The sequence below is a fragment of the Phascolarctos cinereus genome, unplaced genomic scaffold, assembly GCF_003287225.1.
Source record: "Phascolarctos cinereus isolate Bilbo 61053 unplaced genomic scaffold, phaCin_HiC Scaffold_1;HRSCAF=81, whole genome shotgun sequence".
Taxonomy (NCBI): domain Eukaryota; kingdom Metazoa; phylum Chordata; class Mammalia; order Diprotodontia; family Phascolarctidae; genus Phascolarctos; species Phascolarctos cinereus.
The window spans coordinates 99,336,985-99,357,783 of NW_027555514.1; the positions used below are offsets into that span (position 1 = coordinate 99,336,985).

The 20,799-nt window shown below is 38.7% G+C and overlaps 1 protein-coding gene across 1 annotated transcript; it reads left to right on the top strand.

Annotated features, from left to right (window-relative positions):
* The first annotated feature begins 19,476 nt into the window (after positions 1–19,476).
* On the top strand, positions 19,477–20,415 carry LOC110216205 (olfactory receptor 10AC1-like). The gene has a single exon (XM_020997995.1). It carries the CDS (start codon positions 19,477–19,479, stop codon positions 20,413–20,415), a length of 939 nt encoding a protein of 312 aa, XP_020853654.1.
* The last annotated feature ends 384 nt before the right edge of the window (positions 20,416–20,799 follow it).

Here is a 20,799-nt window from a genome sequence, read left to right on the forward strand (position 1 = left end):
ATGGATCACCTCCTAAAAGAGATCCCAAGAGGAAAACTCCCAGAAATATTATAGCCAAATTCCAGAGCTCCCAGATCAAGGAAGAAATATTGTAAGCAATCAGAAAGAAACTATTCATATATTTTGGAGTCATAGTCAGGATAACATAAGATTTAGCAGCTTCTACAATAAAAGATCAGAGGGCTTGGGATATGATATTCTGGAGGGCAAAAGAGCTAGGATTACAACCAAGAATCACCTACCCAGAAAAACTGAGTATAATCCTTCAGGATGAAAATAGATATTCAATGAAATAGATGACTTTCAAGCATTCTTGATGATATCTAAGTTCTTTTTTTGATCATGGCTTTCAGACAGTCCAATAATTTTAGAATTATCTCTCCTGGATCTATTTTCCATGTCAGTTGCTTTTCCAATGAGATATTTCACGTTGTGTTCTGTTTTTCTTCATTCTTGTGGTTTTGTTTTATTGTTTCTTGATTTCTCATAAAGTCTTTAACTTCCATTTGCTCAATTCTAAATTTTGAGGAATTATTTCTTTCAGTGAGCTTTTGTACCTCTTTTTCCATTTGGTAAAATCTACTTTTTAAGGAGCTTTTTTTGTTTTTGCTTTTTGGTTTTTGTTTGTTTTAGGCAATTGGGGTTAAGTGACTTGCCCAGGGTCACACAGCTAGTTAAGTATCAAGTGTTCGGTCTGAGGCTGGATTTGAACTCCGGTCCTCCTGACTTCAAGGCCAGTGCTCTATCCACTGCTCCACCTAGCTGCCCCTAGGACTTTTTTTTTTCTTCAATGAATTTTTGTGTCTCTTTTTTTCCATTTTGCTAGGTCTGCTTTTTAAGGCATTCTTCTCTCATTTTTTGTGCACCTCTTTTACAGTTTGGCCTAGTCTTCTTTTTAAGGTGTTTTCTTCAAAAAAAAAAATGTATATCTCCTTTACCAGGCTGTTGACTCGTTCTTCATGAGTGACTTGCTTCAGTCTCATTTCTCTTCCCAATTTATTCCTCTTCCTCTCTTACCTTATTTTCAAAATCCTCTTTGAGCTCTTCCATGGCCTAAGAATAATTCATTTTATTTTTCTTAGAGGCTTTGGATGTAGGAGGTTTAAATTTATTATCTTCTTCTGACTGTGTGTTTTTGATCTTCCTTGTCACCATAGTAACTTTGCATGATCAGAACTTTTTTTCTGTTGTTTACTCATCTTCCCAGCCTTTTTCTTGACTTTTAAGTCTTTGTTAAAGTAGAGATCTGATTCCAGGGTGGAAGGTTCACTGTCCCAAATTTCAGAGATTTTGTGCAGCTGTTTTAAGAGATACTTCTAGGGCCCTGTAACTTTTTAGTTCTTTCAAGGTGGTTGATCTAAGGAGAGGTGTGCTTACTACTCTCCTGGCTTATGCTCTGGTCTATGGGTGACCACAGGCACTCTTTTCTACCCTGGAGCTGTGATTAGCACTCCCTTCCCTCCACTGTAGCTGGCTCCAAGCTCTGATGTGCTAGTGCTCTTCCTCACCCTGGGACTGCCACCTGATATGGAGACCTGTATTTGAAAATGGGCAAAGAAACAGAGTTCTGCCACAGTGCTAGCAAAGAGATCCCTGTAATCTCCCTCTGACTAGTTGTTGTCTGACCCCCTTACTGTCTGTGGTCTCAGAGCTCCAGAAGTAGCAGCTGCAGCTTTTGGTGCAATGACTCCCAAGGCCTGCTCCTGGTTTGTAGTGGCCAGGTCTGCCCTGTTGTAGTCTGTGCTGAACTGTGCTCCACTCTCACCCATGTGCAAAAGACCTTTCCTGGTGATATTTTCAGTTGTCTTTGGCTGGAAAATCATTTAATCCCATCCTTTGGTTGGTTCTGCTGCTCCAGGAATTATTTTATGACTTTCTTTAAAGATGTTCACAGTGGAGAGCTCAGATGAGTCCCTGCATTTTCTCCACCAACTTGGCTCCATCTTGGTTTCCCCAGAAAACGTTTGTTTGTATTTGCATCCCCATCACTTAGCACAGTGCTTTACAGAAAGTAACTGTTTAATAAACACATTATTCAGTCATTTTTTGTGTCTAATCATATTTTGTTTTTTTTCTAATTACACATAAAGATAGTTTCCAACATGAATGTCTGCAAGATTATAATTTCCAAATTTTTCTCCATTCCTCTGTACCCTTCACCCCTCCCCAAGGTAGCTTGCAATCTGATATAGTTGCACATGTAAAATCATACTAAACATATTTCAACATTAGCCATGCTTTGCAGGAAGAATCAGAAGAAAAGGGAAAAATCCTGAGAAAGAAAGAAAAATTAAAAAAGTGAAGATACTATGCTTTGATCTGAATTCAGAGTCACAGTTCTTTCTCTGGATGTGGACAGAATTTTTCATCATATGTCTTCTAAAATTGCCTTGAAGCATTGTATTGCTGAGAAGAGCTAAGTCTATCAACAGTTGATTGTTGCAAAATGTTGCTGCTACAGTGTACAGTGTTCTCCTGGTTCTCCTCACTTCACTCAGCATCAGTTCCTGTAAGTCTTTCTTGTTTTTTCTGAAATCCACCTGCTCATCATTTGTTATAGCACAATAGTATTCCATTACATTCACATGCCACAACTTGTTCAGTCATTCCGCAATTGATGGGCATCCCCTTCATTTCAAATTCTGTGATACCACAAATAGAGCTACCATAAATATTTTTTGTACATGTAGGTCATTTTCTCTTTTTTATGATCTCTTTGGGATAAAGATCTAGTAGTGGTGTTCCTGGATGAAAGGGTAGGCCTAGTTTTATAGCCCTTTGGGTATAGTTCCAAATTCTTCTCCAAAATGGTTAGATCAGTTCACAACTCCACCAACAATGCATTAGTGTTTCAATTTTCACACATATCCAAAATTATTATTTTCCTGTTTGGTCATGTTAGCCAGTCTTATGGCTGTGATGTGGTACCTGAGAGATCTTTTGATTTTGTTTCTCTAATCAATAGTGATTCAGAGCATTTTTTTTCATATGACTATAGATAGCTCTAACTTCTTCCTCTGAAAACTGACTGTTCGTATCTTTTCACAACTTATCAATTGGGGAATGACTTGTATTCTTATAAATTTGACTCAGGTCTCTACATATTTTAGAAATGAGTCCTTTCTCACAGACACTGGTTATAAAACATGTTTCCCAGCTTTCTGCTTCCCTTCTAATCTTGGTTGCATTCATTTTGTTTGTGCAAAGACTTTTCAATTTAATGTAATCCAAATCATCCATTTTACATTTCATAATTTTCTCTGTCTCGTGTTTAGTCATAAAATCTTCCATTCTCCATAAATTTAAAGGTAAATTATTCCTTGTTCTCCTAATTTGCTGACAGTATCAGCCATTATATGTCAATCATGTACTCATTTTGACTTTATCTTGGTATACAGTGTAAGATGTTGGTCTATGCATAGTTTCTGTCATACTATTTCCCAGTTTTCCCAGCAGTTTTTGTTGAATACTGAATTCTTATCCCAGAAGATACAGCCTTTGTGTTAGCAAACAATAGATTATGATAGTCATTGAGTACTGTGTCTTGTGTGCCTAACCTATTCCACTGGTTCACCACCCTATTTCTTAGGCAGTTTTGATGACTGCAGCTTTATAATACAATTTAAGACTTTCCCTTGCATTTCTTTTCATTAATTCCATTGATATTCTGGACCTTTCATTCTTCCAAATGAATTTTGATATTTTTTTCTAGCTTTGTAAAATAATTTTGATAGTTTGATTGGTATGACACTGAATAAGTAAATTTAGGCAGAATTATCATTTTTATTACATTAATTTGGCTTACCCATGAGCAACTGATTTTTTTTCTAATTATTTAGATCTGCCTTTATGTGTGGGAAAAGTGTTTTGTAATTGTGTTCATATAGTTTCTGGGTTTGTCCCAAATAATTTATGTTGTCCACAGTAACTTTAAATTGAATTTCTCTTTCTATTTCTCACTGTTGGGCTTTATTAGTAATATATAGAAATGCTTTGGATTTTTGTGGGTTTATTTTATATCCTGCAATTTCGTTAAAGTCAATTATTTAAAGTAGTTTTTTAGTTGATTCTCTAGGATTCTCTAAGTATACAATCATATCATCTGTGAAGAGAGATAGATTTGTTTCTTCTTTGCCTATTCTAATATCTTCAATTTCTTTTTCTTCTCTTATTGCTAAAGCTAACATTTCCAGTAGGATACCTATAGGGTAAGATAAATTTCTATACTCTACTGAGTGTGTATGTTATTTCCTCCTTGAGCCAAATCCAATGAGAGTAAGGTTCAAGACAATGCTTATCCCCTCCTTTTTTTCCTTCTACTGTAATTGGTCTTTTGTACCATTTACTGTGATGTAATTTACCCTATTCTGCCTCCCCCTTTCCTCTTCTCCCAGTGCAATCCTTTTTTTCAAGCCTTAATTTATTTTTCATATCAGCACATCAAATTCAACTTATAGCCTCTGTCTATGGATACTTCTTTTATTTACCCTAATAGAGATATAGTTCTCCAGGGTTATGAGTATCATCTTCTCATATAAGGATGCAAACAGTTTAATCTTATTGAATAACAAATTGTTGGGTTTTTTTCCTATACCTTTTTATTTTCTTTTGAGTGTTGTAATTGAATATCAAATTTTGTGTTCAACTCTGGCCTTTTCATCAGGAAAGTTTGAAAGTTCCCTATTTCATTGAATGTCCATCTTTTACCCTGAAAGATTATGCTCAATTTTGCTGGATAGTTGCTTCTTGGCAATTCAAGCTCCTTTGCCTTCCAGAACATCATATTCCAAGCCCTCTGATCCTTTAATGTAGAAGCTGCTAAGTCCTGTGTAATTCTGACTCCTTGACATTTGAATTGTTTCTCTTTGGCTGCTTGCAGCATTTTCTTCTTGACCTGATAATTTTGGAATGTGGCTACGATATTCCTTGGAGTTTTTATTTTGGGATCTCTTTTGGGGATGATCAGTGGATACTTTCAATGGCTATTTTACCCTCCAGTTCTAGGATGTCAGGGCAGTTTTCCTTGATAATATCTTTAAAGATGCTGTCCAGGTTATTTTTTTGATCATGGCCATTAGGTAGTCCAATAATTCTTTATTATCTTTCCTGGATCTATTGGCCTAACATCCCTTCCTCAGTGGACAATCCTATTGTAACCTAACTCAATTACAATGTCCTTCAAAAGTTTCATAACACCTTCAATTACATACACAAAGTCTGCTCAAAATATCAGTAAACTCTTATGCACATCAGTATTTAAAAGATGACAACATTTTGCCAATAACATTATTGGAGGATTGTATTGTTGACTCATAATGCCAATTTCAACCAATTATCAAAGAACAATGTACAGCTGACCAAGCAATTTAGTCAAATTCAGCAGTCATAATTACAAGCATCAACTTTATCCATGAACAAGCTATATTTTAGTAACAACTATTACAATAGAAGCAGTAACAGAACAGGTAGAATTTATATTGATGGCACTAAATACAAGGCATAACTATTCATAGAAACTTTGGGAGTGCAAAAAGGTCCAACTAGGTAAGATTTGAAAATAAATCAATTCCAAAACCAGCAGAAGAAAATAATAAGTGGGGGGGGCAGTGACTTGCTTGAGCTCTTCCTCAAACCCCTCCAAATACCTGTAAAAAATGGCTCCAAACAAATTGTAGAGCAGCAGAATCCACAAAAAGACAGAGTGAAACAAATTTCCAGCCCAAGACTACCTGGATGGTTGAAGGGAAAGGTTGGTTGTGATGAGCTGAGAGTGGAGCACAGTTCAACATGGGACACACAGGCAAAGACTTGGGCCTCAGTAAATATGAAGCAGGCCTCAGGGGACTGAATCACTAGCAACTGTGATGGTTTCCAGACTTCTCAACCCACAAATGCCAAAGACAACTGAGAATGTCAGTAGGAAAGGTCTGTCAGAATTGGGTGAAAGAGGAGCATGATCAAGCCCCAGTTCTGGCACAGCCCCAGGGTGGTGGCTGCTTCTGGAGCTCTTGTCCAAGAGATGGAGAGGGGATCTAGTGGCTGATCAGAGCAGGATTTCAGGGATCTCTTTGCTGGTGATAATCCAGGATTCTCTTGATTTACCCATGCCTGGATCTGAGTTACAGTCCTGGATGGTGGTCCTAGGGCAAGAGGAGCAGTGGAATGGTGGAGCTTGTAGTGGCTGTGAAGAGAGAATCCTCCTCACAATTCCAAGGCATAAAAGAGTGCTTGTGTTCATTCATAGATCACAGCACAGGCCAGGAAAGGAGAAAACACCTCTCTTTTGATCATACCACCTTGGAAGAACTGAAAATTTACAGGTCCCTAGAAGCATCTCTGAAAACATCTGCACAAACCCCCCAAAGCTTGAGACAGTACAACATCCACATCGGAAGTAGGCCCACACCTTAATAAAGAGTTTAAAAGTCAAGTAATTGTCTGGGAACATGAGGAAACAGTGCAAAACACTTAGACCATAGAATCTTACTTTGGTGACAATCAACCAGAAGAAGACAACAAAGTCAAAGCTTCTATATTCAAAGTCTCAAAAAAATATACTTTGATTCCAGGCCATAGAAAAGATCAAAAAGGAGTTTGAGAAGCAAGTAAGAGAAATAGAGGAAAAATAAGGAAGACAAATGAGAGTGATGCAAGAAAATAATGAAAAACCAGTTGATAGTTTGCTAAAGGAGACCCAAAAAACTACTGAAGAAAATAACACCTTAAAAAATAGCCTAACCCAAATCACAAAAAGAGGTCCAAAAAGTCAATGAGGAGAAGAATGCCTTAAAAAGCAGAATTGGCCAAATGGAAAAGGAAATCCAAAAGCTCACTGAAGAAAATAATTCCTTAAAAATTAGAATATAACAAATGGAAGCTAATAACTCTTTGAGAAATCAAGACATTATAATATAAAACCAAAAGAATGAAAAAAAAGGAGACAATGTGAAATATCTCATTGGAAAAACAACTGACCTGTAAAATAGATCCAGGAGATAGAATTTTAAAATTATTGGACTATGTGAAAGCCATGATCAAAAAAAAGAGCCTAGACATCATCTTTCAAGAAATTATCAAGGAAAACTGCCCTGATATTTTAGAACCAGAGGGCAAAATAGAAATTAAAAGAATCCACCGATCACCTCCTGAAAGAGATCTCTGAAAGAAACCTCCTAGGGATATGATAGCCAAATTCCAGATTTCTCAGGTCAAGCAACTAGAAAGAAACAATTCAAGTATTGTGGAAACACAATCAGGATAACACAAGATTCAGCAGCTTCTACATTAAGAGATCAGAGGGCTTGGAATAATATATTTTGAAAGTCAAAGGGGCTAGAATTATAACAAAGAATCACCTACCCAGCAAAACTAGCATAATCCTTCAGGGGAAAAAATGGATAGTCAATGAAATAGAAGACTTTCAAGCATTCCTGATAAAAAACCAGAGTTGAATAGCAAATTGAACTTTCAAATACAAGACTCAAGAGAAGTATATATGTGTGTGTGTATGTGTGTATGTATATGTATATATGTATATGTGTGTATATACACATATACATACACACACATACACACACACATACACACATATGCATACACACACATACATATACAGACAGAGGGTACAGGGTAACTTGAAGATGAAAGGATGATATTTAAAAAAATAAAATTAAGAGGGGTGAGAGAGGATTATACTGGGAGGAGAAAGGGAAATGTAGAATAGTTCAAATTATCTCATATAAAACAGACAGGAAAAAGCTTTTACAGTGGAGGGGAAGTGGGGGGGGAGGTGAGAGGGAATGAGTGAATCTTACTCTCATCTGATTTGACTTAAGGAAGGAACAACATACCCATTCAGTTGGGCATGGAAATCTATCTTAGCCTACAGGAAAATGGAGGGAAGGGCATAAGAGAGGGGGAGAAAATAGAAGGGAGGGCAGATTGGGAGTGGGGTTTGTCAGAAGCAAACACTTTTGAGATGGACAGAGTCAAAGGAGAGAATAGAATAAATTGGAGGTGGGATAAGATGCAGAAAAATACTCTTAGATTTTTACAACATGACTATTATGGAAGTGTTTTGCATGACTATACATGTATAGGCTGTGTCCAGTTGCTTGCTTTCTCAATGACGATGGGTGGGGAGGGAGGAAGGGAAAGAATTTGGAACCCAAATGTTAAAAATTATTTTCACATACAAATGGGAAATAAGATATACAGGCAAAGGGGGCTAGACATATATTCTGCCCTACAGGAAAATAGAAGGGGAAAGGAAAAGAGAAGGGTGGAGTGATAGAAAGGAGGGCAGATTGGGGGAAGGGGTATTCAGAAAGCACACCATCTTGGGGTGAGAGAGGGGAGATATGGGGAGAAAATCTGGAATTCAAAATCTTGTGGAAGTGAATGTTGAAAACTAAAAATAAACAAATTAATTAATAAAAAAGAATAATTAGTAAAAAGATAGAGAAAACAATGTTACCTTGCCTCATATTGAAAACTTAAGCAGCATAATGTTCAAGATAACTCACAGATAAATTTATCCTCAAGATTAGCCACTATTTGACTTAATTAAGATTCAATTCAAGTGACAAAATAAATACTAATGATCATAAAATTATAATAAAAATTCATTTAAAAATCAAAACAAGAAAAATTCTAACACTAATATCATGAGATATTGGGCAATATTGGGGGAGAGAACAAATTGAGAGAGAAAAAAAATGATCCCACAAATTCCCACACGTAATGCTGACATTAACCTCCCCTACATAAGAACCTGATGTGTTATATTTCACCTTTCCACCGGGTTTAGGAATAAGGGGGATTGCTTTGTTTAGTCTCTGCCATTAGCTCCAGCCCTGCCAATTGTGTTCCCTCAAGTCCTGATATAGGCAATCAGTCTAGGTGGAAAGCCCTGAGAAGCTTCTGAATCTGATATAAGGTATCTTTTGCACCCTAGTTCAACCACATAATAAAGTGACTTTTACAAAGTAATGTTTATTTCAAAAGTGTAATAACAAATATGTAAACATACCCCACAATATGTGAGGAACAACCTGCCCCTCCTTCTATACTACCTCTGTGTCCGTAAATTAGAAAGGAATTTGGTCTATAGTTCAGCTCAGATCTTATATAGCACTGTCCCATTGTCAAGTGCAAAGTACTCCCTCATTTGGGGGTTTAAGGCCCAGTCTCTCTGACTTCTCAGGATTTTCCTGCCAGACTGGCTGCCTAGAATCCTGGCTCCAAGGTCACCATGGCTTAATTCTGGGGAGGATGGGGGATTACTGCTACCTAGAAACTGACAGGTTAAATGAAACAGAGACTTAGACTATTTCGCAGATTCATGGGGCAAAAGGGAGAGCAGGACTCCTCACCAGTTCATTTCATTGGACCTGTACTAGGGGTTAACTTTTTCTGTCTCTGGAAAGAGAGTGGGACTATCCAAGTCTAGCCATTTCAAAAACACAGCCTGTTCTGGTTACATTGCCAATCAAGGGAGGCTACTCCAACCTATGTGGTAGGACAACATGGGATTTCACCTCCCAGAGACAGAGTGGCTCCATGTTAGCTGATCTGGGCATGTGCAGCAAAGCCCCCATTACATATGAATACGATGCAACAATATTTCACTATGAGAAATGATGGTAGGGACTGTATCAGGCAAGCCTAGGAAGATTGTATGAAATAATACAAAGTAAAATGAGTTAACAACAATGCTGTAAAAAATGTTTTAAAAGACTTAAGACTTCTGATCAACACAATGACCAACCATGATTCTGGATATAAAGAATGCTCTCCTGCTCCTGAAAGAGATGATGACTACATATACAGAATGAAACACTTTTTGACATGGCCTGTATCAGAATCTCTTTTGCCCTGACTATACATATTTGTGATAAGGCTTTTCTTTTTCTTTTTCTTTTTTTTTCCAGTGGGTTATGGGAGACAGGAGGTAAGAGGGAAAGAAAATGAATGCTTATCAATTTTAAAAGAAACTACTATGTAATCTATCTTTGTATTACCATCTTTATCTTTCTAGCACAATGCACACATAGTAGGTGCTTGATAAATGTTTATTGACTTAATTTTTATTCACATAGCTTAGCACAATTTCTTACACACAGTAGATACTTAATGTTAGTTGAATTCCCGACATCCCCAAAAAGGTGTGACCTCAGTGATGGTCTAGGACATTACTGTAGTGTTTAAAAGCAGTCATCTGATAATATGCACAATGGTGCAAGCTGAGGTAGCTCTTAGGTACAACAGTCATGGGGTAGGTAGGCCTAAAGGATGAGGCTAACTATGGGATGGAGACAACTGTTCAGTCAGGAGGTTTTAGTCTCCGCTCTAATGAGCTCTGTGTCTTTGGGCAAGTATGTCAATCTCTCTGGGTTTCAATGTCCTTTATGTAGAATTGGATTGGAGAGTCCTAAAAGTCTATGCATTAGTATTCTAAGGACCAAATCTCCCCATGATACTTTAACCCAGAGCAAAAAAGGTCTTTGTTAAGAGAGAGAATTAACCACGAGTTGTTTTCCCTTTGATCTCCCTCTGGATCCCATGTAAAAATTGACAATCATTCTCCCTCTTTTCCCTCCTGCCCTACCCCCAAGGGATATGAAGCAAGTTAAGGCCCTATCTATCATCTGGTCTATGGGGTTACAATGAAAATAACCTTAGGGTACCCTATCCCAGAATATTCTCTTTGCCTCTGCTTTATATGTCTCACTTTTTCTTATCTCTCTTCATCTTCTTTGCTCCTGCACCTCTGTAGTTCATAGTTTCTCATTGTGACTGTGTTCTCCTCATTCTTTTACCACAATAACCTAAGCCTTCTCTGGATCCATCACCAAGACATTCCTAGCCTTTAACACAGGTAAGGAGGGTTCTCCTTTTGGGAGAACAGAAGCTGAGCACAGAAGGTGACATTGTGGCACAGGGAAATTGAGTCACCTCCTCACATTTCCCTTTCCAGAAAAGATGAATCTAAGATAATAGTTCCTCTTTGGTTAACCTACTCTCAGTTGTAGCCTACTGCCCCAAAATAAGAAAACATAATTTCACAATGTGCATTGTGTTGAGTTGAAAAAAACATTGGGCTGAGGGTCAGGAGAGTTGAAATCTAGTCCCATCTATTATTGTGTCTATGTGCTTGATCATGAGTAAGCGATTTTATCTTTAAGGGCCTCAGTTTCTTTAATTGTAAAAGGAGAAAGCTTGCACTAAATTGCCTATAAAGTCACCTTCACCTCTAAAAGTCTATAACTCTAAATAGATCATGGGAGGAGGAGAGAGATGGATGGAGGAAGGAGATGAAAATGCTCAAAAAATGCTGGCTATGGACACAAGGACTCCTGGGTTTGATCCTATTTTTTCCTGAATAGCTCTGCCCAGATGCATCCTTCTGCCTCAGGAAGCCCATCTGAAAGGTGTATTGGTATTTCTGTTCAAAATACATTAAGACCTTCAAGAAAGAAGGATCTATCTAAAGGTTACTCTCCTTTCATTAATAAGAATTCAGTTCAAGTAATAATGTCCCTTTAAGCCCTTGGTGAAGGACATATATGGTGTTATATGTTATTCCTCATTCTCCCCTTCCAGTTCCATGAGGTGCAAAAATGTTGCCACTGAGGACAGTGGGAATTTAGGAGGAGAGGGAAGAGATATTCCATTTGCTCATAAAATAATAGCTAGATTCTTCCATGCCCACATTGATCCTTGGGAGTTTCTATCTGAAGAGAAATCCAGTTTTTCATTCAAACACTACAAAATCATTTAACTAGAAAGAATCTTAGAAATTCAATCTAGTTCAATTCAACAAGCATTTTAAAGCACTAAAGTCAAAGTGCAAAGGCAGCTGTGCTAGCTGCTAGGGATATTAGGATGAAAAGTGACACATTATGTGCCCTAAAGGAAACTGTAGTATAATAGGAGGAATATGGAACATAAATGAATATGATATAAGGTAGATGGATGCAAGATGTAGATATAAAGTAATAGATGCAAAGGAGGTATTCCAACAAAATATTCTAAGAAAATTTAAGGAGAAAAACCTTACTTTCAACTGACAAGATCAGAGCAAACTTTCTTCAGGAGCTGGATGCTAAAGGGAAAAAATATTTAAACAAATGGAGAAAAAAATGACTTTGTATATAGATAGCCTTAGTAAATAAATGGTCGCTGGATAAGAAAAAAGGAAGGAACTGCTAGTTCCATTTTGGTCAGACCATAACTTGCATGAAATGGAGTAGTGGGAAATAAGACTAGAAAGACAGGCTGTAATCAGATCATGGAGGACTTTAAATGCCAGGATAACAAGTCTGTATTTAATCCTAAAAGCAGTAAGGATCCAATGAAGAGGTTTTTTTAGTAGAAAAGTAACATGGTCAAACCTATCCATTAGTAAATTTATTTTGGCATCTTTGTGTAGTCTGGATTAGAGAGGGGAGAGACCAAGTCCAGGAAACCAAGTAGGAGGCTACTAAAAATTACATGTAATAAGTGACTGAATGAGGGTGGTGAAGATGTGAGCTCAGGTGACAGGTCAGCTTTGAGATGGTTGAATTGACAGGATATTGCAGTTGATTAGTTGTGGGAATGGAGACAAACCCAAGTCAAAGATCAACCCAAGGTTTTAAGTATGCATAAATGAAAGGATAGTGGTACCTCCAATAGTAATAAGGAAGCTATTTTAGGAGAGGTAGATTTAGGATGGCAAGTGGTAAATTAATTTTGGGGTTGATAGGACTTTAGGTACTACTAGTAGAGATGTCCATCCAACAGTTGATGTGAGACTAGAGTTTAGGGGGGAAATCTGTACTGAATATATAGATCTGCAGATTGTGTGCTTAGGTGATAATTAAAACCACAAGAGTGAATTAGTGAGTTAGAGAGAAGAGGAGAGGACTGGGATGGAGCCTAGAGATATGGCCCACATCTGGAGCATAGAAGAAGAAAAAATTAAGAGCAAAAAGAAGAAAACAAAGAAGAGAGGAATCAGGAAAGAGTAGAAGCCAAAGGAAGAAAGGAAGGAAGAGAGAAAGAGAAAAGAAAGGAAGGAAGGAAAGAAGGAAGGAAGGAAAGAAGGGAGGGAGGGAGGAAGAAAAGAGGACAGCTAAATGGTGCAATGGGTAGGGCACCAGCCCTGGAGTCAGGAGGACTGGAGTTCAAATTTGGCCTCAGATACATAACACTCAATAACTTGTGACTCTGGGCAAGTCACTCAACCCCAGTTGCCTTCAACAAAAGGAGGAGGAGGAGGAAGAGGAGGAGGAGGAGGAGAAGGAGGAGGAGGAGGAGAAGAAGAAGAAGAAGAAGAAGAAGAAGGAGAAGAAGGAGAAGAAGAAGGAGAAGAAGGAGGAGGAGGAGGAGGAGGAGGAGGAGGAGGAAGGAAGGAAGGAAAGAAGGAAGGAAAGAAGAAAAAGAAAGATAATTCACCATGAGAATGAAACCTGTCAATGGACTTAGTGATAAAGAGATTGTCGCTGAACTTGGAGGGAGCAGCTTCAATAGAGAGGTAAGAATAGAAGCTATATTTCAAGGGGGTGAGGAGTGACTGAGTAGAGAAGAGGACTTATGCCCTTATTTGACAGATGAGATCCAGAGAAGTGAAATTTGTCCAAGTCTTTCCACTGGTAACTGTCAGAAATGAACCTAGAACCCAGATCTCCTTGTACACAGGTGATGTTCTTTCCAATGAACTATGTTATTTTCAGGTTGACTTTACTGATTACATTGAATTCCATCACATCTATCCTATTTCTCATCGTTGGGATAGGCAATGGAGTAGGGCAGAAAGAAGCCTTTCCACAGGACTCTTGAACTAAAAGACACTCCTCACTAACTCTCCCCAGATTAAATTAATGGAGTCTCAGAGGAACCCATTGCTTCTAGACTCTAATGTCACTTCTCCTTGAGCTCCATCTTGGGGCACAAGCATATTGAAGCCCAATAACCTAGTCAGGTGACTGGACAAGTTTGATCACTATAAAGATGCTCTGATGACATAATGATGTTCTGAGTTTCTTCACCCCTCTTGGTTGCCTACTTACCAGCCACATTTCTGGCACCTGATAGTCAATGCATCCAGGTGCAGCAAAAACCTAAAAATGCTCAGATGTTATCACTATGAAGGAGGACCTTCAAGACTAAGAGGAATGTGAATGATCTGGCCCCTTCTGGCACAAATTCTTTCTGAAAAATGTTTTTTTCAATGCAAAGAAAATAAAAAGTTACTTCAAAGGCAGTTTGAGAATAAAATATTTCTGTTGGATTGTAACCTCCTTGAGGGAAGGAGCTATGCTGTTTTCCATCTTTGGAATGAGGTTTAATAAATGTTTGGTCAATTGAAGTGAATTGTTCTTTATAGAAAAGATGCAGACATTTTGCAGTGCCAGAGAGCTAGCATCTGGAATATTTATCAAAATGTGACAGGGCAGTGACTGTGCACTTAAAAGCAATGAGGTTAGCCTTTTGGTTTTAGGAACAGAACCAATCTCCCTGCTAGAAACTTCTGATGAAGGGTTTTATGCTGTTTCTTTGAAGCTAATTCTCCTCCTCTGCTGTGAGTGGTGGTTGGGAAATGCATTTTTTACAAAGGCCCTGCTGGTATATTCCTTCCTTTGAAAAGAGATTCTTTAAATACACCAAAAGCAGAAATCCAGCTGGAGAATCAGGAGGACCACATGGTGATCATGGTGCAAAAGGTCCCCTCTTGGAAGAAAAGAAGACAGTGGAGAATGTGACTGAATTTGTACTTCCCTCTTCACTTGGATTCCCACTCCCAAAGAGCGTTTTGGAAAAGCTAGATGAAATGGTGATAAAAGTACCCAGCATCCTTAGCAACAATTAAGAAGCAAGTTGTCCATAAATCATCATGACAAGTGCTTCTGAGGCTTAAAGAAACTTGAGGATGAAATTGTTAACTCAGTGAGAAACTTTCTCATTGCAAATGCCCAACCATCAGAAGGTCACTTTTACCCCAATTCAAAAAAAAAAAAAAAGAGAGAGATTCTGTAAGGAGTCTCCGAGAATTATAGAGTGGGTCTCACTTTCAAACTGAGCAAACTGATAAAATCTATAAAAGTGAAAAATAGGAAGATGCCAGAACACTTAAGCAAAAATGCAGAAAGAAAAGCTGCATTTCCCCCCTATACTTAATAAGAGGAAGGCATGAGCAGGATGGTCTAAGAAAGAACAGACAGATGACCAGAGGACAGTATAGATGGGATCCTGGAGTGTAGTGTGATGAGAATGGGCTGGGTATGTGGACTGGGTGACTTCAAAGGACCAAAGTCTGCATGAGAAGTCTGTGTGGAAAGGGCATTCATTGGTGTTGAAATTAGAAAACCTGAGCTTGAGGCCTGGCTCTGACACTAATAAAGAGCACTTTACCCTCAGAACTTTGGGCTTCCTGCCTGAAAGACAGAGATAAATAATACTTGTACTATCTCAAAGGTAAACTTGAGGAAAGTCCTCAGTATAGCTTGTCTTATATAAATATAACATTCTTGTATTATTATTGTTGTTGTTTTTGTTATTTATTATACCAGACCTGTGTGTGGAGCTTCCAATGAAGAACTTCCTCTATCAACACACCTGAATTACCACTTACTTTTTTAGGGAATTGCCTGGGACACTGAGAGTTTAAATGACTTGCCCAAGATCACGTATGTGATCAGTATGTGTGAGAGGTTTTTGTTCATTTTTTGTTTTTGTTTTTGTTTGTTTGTTTTTAAATTTAAGTCTTTTTGGCTCCCAGGGAAGCTCCCTAGTCATCACACTCATGCTGGATCTAATTGTTATTATGCTCTATATTTTGTTCTAAATATTGTTGGAGCAGGTAAGTGACACAGTGGATGGAGTGCTGGGCTTGGAGTCAAGAAGACTCATCTCTTTTAGTTCAAATTTGGCCTCAGATACTTACTAACTGCCTGACCCCAGGGAAGTTACTTAACCCTCTTTGCCTCAGTTTCTTAACTGTAAAATGAACTGGAGAAGGAAATCAATAACTACTCCATTGTCTTTGCTAAGAAAACCCCAACTGCAGTCATCAGGAGTTGAACACAAGTGAAAATGACAAAACAACATCACATACACTTCAGGGTATTTCTGGGCTCATACATTAGCATTTGGTGCCAGATAAGGAGAGAGTGAATATGGTGGAGTGTCATATGGAAATGGGGGATATGAGAGAAAGAGGGGGTATGGGGCACAATTAGAAGTTGTGGGGTATTATCTCCTAACTTCATGCCCCAAGATGTAAAGGAAGCTGACCTTAATAATGCTGGGACAAGGGGAAAAGATTAGCTCAATCATCCTTTCCTTTTGAACTTTTCTCAGCTAGAATGGGAAGGAATTAGTTGGTGGTTTCAGTACTTATGTTTTGATAATGACTGAACTCCCTCCTCTAGGGTAGAGAAAAAAAATTTCCATAAAATAACATGATCTTATTGACTCTAAGTAACCATCTCCCTTTTACAGATAAGTAATGTAAACAGGAAGGAAAAACAGTCTTCTCTTCCTTTAGTGAAATTACATATTTGTGTTTTCTTTGATATGTGGTTTTATGCAGCTGTAAAAAAAATTATTGGACTTACAAAACTCTTTAGATCATCAAATTATATTATATTATTTTTCATATTATTATTACCTTCTCTTACCTTTGCTGATCATGAGTCATTTCTGTGTACAGAAAAAGAGAGGTGATAGTCTTGCTGAGTTCTGTTCTGGTCAGACCATATCTTGAGTAAGGAGTTCAGGTTGGGGCAGGAAATTTTAGGGAGAATACTGACAAGCCAGAAAGATGGCGAATTAAGGGCATGGGAGGATTATCAAGATGGTGAAGGGCCTCAAGATCATACCATATGGGTATCAGTTAAAGGAACTGGTGATGTTTTGTCAGAAGAGAGAACAGAGTAGATCCAGTAATTATCTTCAGTTTAGGAAGGATGGACACAAAGAAGAGAGATTGTGTTTGTGTTACTTGGTCCTAGAGAGAAGAACTAGGAATCATGGGCGGAAGTTAAAGAGAGGCAGATTTCAGTTCAGTGGAAGAAAAAAAAAAGCCCTAACAATTAGAACTCTCTAAAAATGATATCAGCTTCCTGGTAAAGTAGTGAGACAGTGATTCTTAGAAGTCTTCAAGCAGAAATAGGATCATCATCTATCATGCTATGGAAAATTGAAATAGAAGATCTCTAAGGTTCCTTCCAAACCTAACATTCTAGGGTTCTGTGATTTTCATGGTTAACTTAATAGGCAGATTGCATTTCTCATATTGCTTTGCTATATGGATAGTTCAAAATAAGAAGTAGCAAAATTAATATACTTACTGTAAGTTCAATTAAAATGGATAAGGAGAAGGAACTTATTGGTCCCTCAGTAGAAAGAACAATGACTGTTGTCACTGCTGTCACAATGGCCTTCTCCATTACCAAACAAATTTTGGAAATCCTTTTTTTTCCAATGGTTTGGCCAGATTTATGTTACCTTTTACATAACGGTTTTCCCAAAACAGGCATTTATGCCCAGTCAAGCCTACCTATAACACTGTCAGAGCTTTCCAAATGCTGCATGAAAACAGAATGAATAGTAGTGATTCACTTGTTTTTGGAAGTTTTTAGTTGAGGATACTGAACCACTTGTCAGTAATACTACCAAAGGGATTCTTGTTCAAGCATGGGTTAAGAGTAGGTGGAGTCAAAGGTACCTTCTAGTTCTGATGTTCTGGGATTCCGTGACTCAGTCCCTACAAAGATAATGTATTCTTCTGTCGAATTTGGACTGTACTGATGAATTTGAAAGTTAGATACACACACACACACACACACACACACACACATACACACACACACAAACACACACATGCACATACATATATGTATATATATATATTCTCTTATTAGCATTGCCTGAAACTATTAAATTATTAATTATTTTAATTTAATAATAATAATATTTAAGTTATAAAGCAATTTAAGATATGTAAAGCATTATATGTATGTATGTATATATATATGTATATATCTATATATATATACATATATATATATATAAAATTTGATTCTGAATTAAAATATCAGGAACATTGATGATATTCCTAATACATAAAAGCAGATAGTGTCTGGACATAAGAAGAATAATGAACTAGGAATAAAGCAAAAGACTTGGCTTTCAATCTTGGCTTGACTCTTAAGTAACGTGTGACCTAATTGTAACATATCTTCATCTGTGAAATGGGGGGTTGAATTAGATGCCTCTAAGATCTCTTGCATCCCTAAATTTCTGTGATTAGAAAACAAACAAACAAAAAGAATAGCTAAGGCCCAGGTCGAACATAGTAGGAATTAGAAGGAGTGAAGAATCACAAAAATGTGAATTGCTGACATGATCACAAGTGTACAGGACAAACAAACAAGAAATATGAATGGACCATGAAATATTCACACAGGTCAGAGGCATGTTTTAGGGGAAAGAGTCAAGGTTAAGGTTTTGAAAAGGGGTGAATGGGGAGTGGGCTGAGGAAATGAGTCACAAATTTTTTGTTTAAATAGAATAGAGTGAAGACTTGAAGATCTACAATTGGAAGGGACCACGCAGCTATTAAACATCATTAAGGGGTCCTGAAACTAAGTCCTTTAACTCCAAATGAATGATCTTGGTACTTAATGCAGGTAGGCTTCATAGGAGAGGCTCATGATACACAGCACTTGATACTCAACAAATCTTTGAGATAGGTGGTGTATTTATTATTAGGCAGACAGGTAGCTAGTGCAAAACGTGCTGGAGTTGGAGTCAGGTTAAATCATGACTCAGACACCTAGCTCTATGACCCTGGGTAAGTCATATAACCTCTCTCAGCTTCAGTTTACAAAACTATAAAATGGGAATAATTATACCATTTATTTCAAAAACGTTGTTGTAAGGATTAAATGGTATATAAAGGCTTTGTGTTCACTATTTATCATTATCTCTGTTTTACAGATAAACTAAGAATCAAAAAGTTCAATGATTTGCCCGTGGTCACATAGCCAGTTAGGGTCAGACTTCAGGTTCAGGGGGCTCTTTCCACTATATCTCTTGTTAAGTTGCCATATGTTCAATGTTTCTTTCTTAGGAAATTCTTCCTATAGATTTTCTCCCGTTCTTCTTCCCTTTTCCCACCCTTTTTCCCCAGTGGTAAAAACTATAGCATCACTAGATTTAGAGCTAGGAAGAATCTTAGAAAGCATTTACTCAAAAACCTCTCACTTTACAGATGCGGAAACTGAGGCTCAAAGACAAGTAACTTGTCCAGTGTCACATAGCTTCTAAGTGGAGGAGCCAGGATTCAAGCCCAAGTCATTTGACTCCAAGTCCAATGCTGCTTACACAACAACAGACCGTGCTCTCCAAACTAGCATCTCCCTCCTTTCCCATAGGCACCACAGCTATCAGCTGCAGTACATGGAAGGTACATGGAATGAAACAGAGATGCCTCCTGGCTTCTTTCTGCAAGGCTTCTCTGAATTCCCTCACCTACAGCCTTTCCTCTTTGTGCTCCTGTTAGTCGTACACCTGGCCACCCTGAGTGGAAACCTGATTGTCCTTGTGTCTGTGGCCTCGGTTGCCAGTCGTCCCCCCATGCTACTCTTCCTATGCCAGCTGTCAGCTATTGAACTCTGCTACACATTGGTAGTGGTGCCCCGCTGCCTAGCTGACCTGGCCAGGGGCCAGAACCGGGGCAGCCCCATCTCCTTTGTGGGCTGTGCAGTGCAAATGCAGATGTTCGTGGCCCTTGGAGGAGCTGAGTGCTTCCTGCTGGCAGCCATGGCCTATGACCGCTATGTGGCCATCTGCCACCCTCTGCGCTACCCAGTCATGATGACTCCAGGACTCTGTGGAAGGATGGCTATAAGCTGCTGCTTTGGAGGACTGATGGTCTCCCTGTTTCTCACAGTGGCTATCTTCCAAATGCCTTTCTGTGGCTCCCACCTGTTGATTCACTTCTTCTGTGATGTCACTGCCCTGCTGCACCTTGCCTGTACCAGAAGCTATGTGGAGGAACTGCCTTTTCTCATGGCCTGCATTGTGCTGTTATTGGTGCCCTCTTTCCTGATTCTGACTTCCTATGGTGCCATTGTGGGTGCCCTGCGTCGCCTGCATTCATCTGGGGGTCGCAGGAAGGCTGCATCCACTTGTGCCTCCCACCTGGCAGTTACCCTGCTGCACTATGGCTGTGCCACCTTCATGTATGCACGGCCCAAGACCAGCTATGCCCCAAAGCGGGACCGGACACTGGCACTTGTCTATACCAATGTGACACCCCTACTCTACCCACTCATTTACAGTTTCCGCAATCGGGAAGTCACCACAGCCATACACAGGGTACTAAGGTTGAAAGGAGGTGGCCAGTCCCTGGTTACTGGGTGACCCACCCCTCCAACCCTAAGGACAAGCAGGCAAGTCTTAGGTTGGGGAGGTGGGGTTCAATATAAAGCAAGATGTTGTCCCTTTTCCAGTCTTGCTCTCCCATTTAGGCACTAGTATCTAGTGTTCAGGACTGGGAAAGGAATGCATTAAATTCTTCTCTGGATCTTTTGCCCTAATCCTCTCAAGCTAATGGAGACCCAATCCCTGACTTACATCTCTCATCATATCAAAGAAATAGGACACAAGTGTACATACACACAAAAAATACTTAGAAAGTCCAAAATGTGTAAATGGATTTAGTTAAGACCCCTTGTACTGCTGTTGAGGCAATGTGTGCAGGGAGCAGGGAGACAAGGTGCAGGGGTGAGGGAAGATTAAGAGAAA

Bases quoted from the DNA above. Each gene is read 5' to 3' on its own strand.
- LOC110216205 (XM_020997995.1), top strand. From the start codon at position 19,477: ATGCCTCCTGGCTTCTTTCTGCAAGGCTTCTCTGAATTCCCTCACCTA.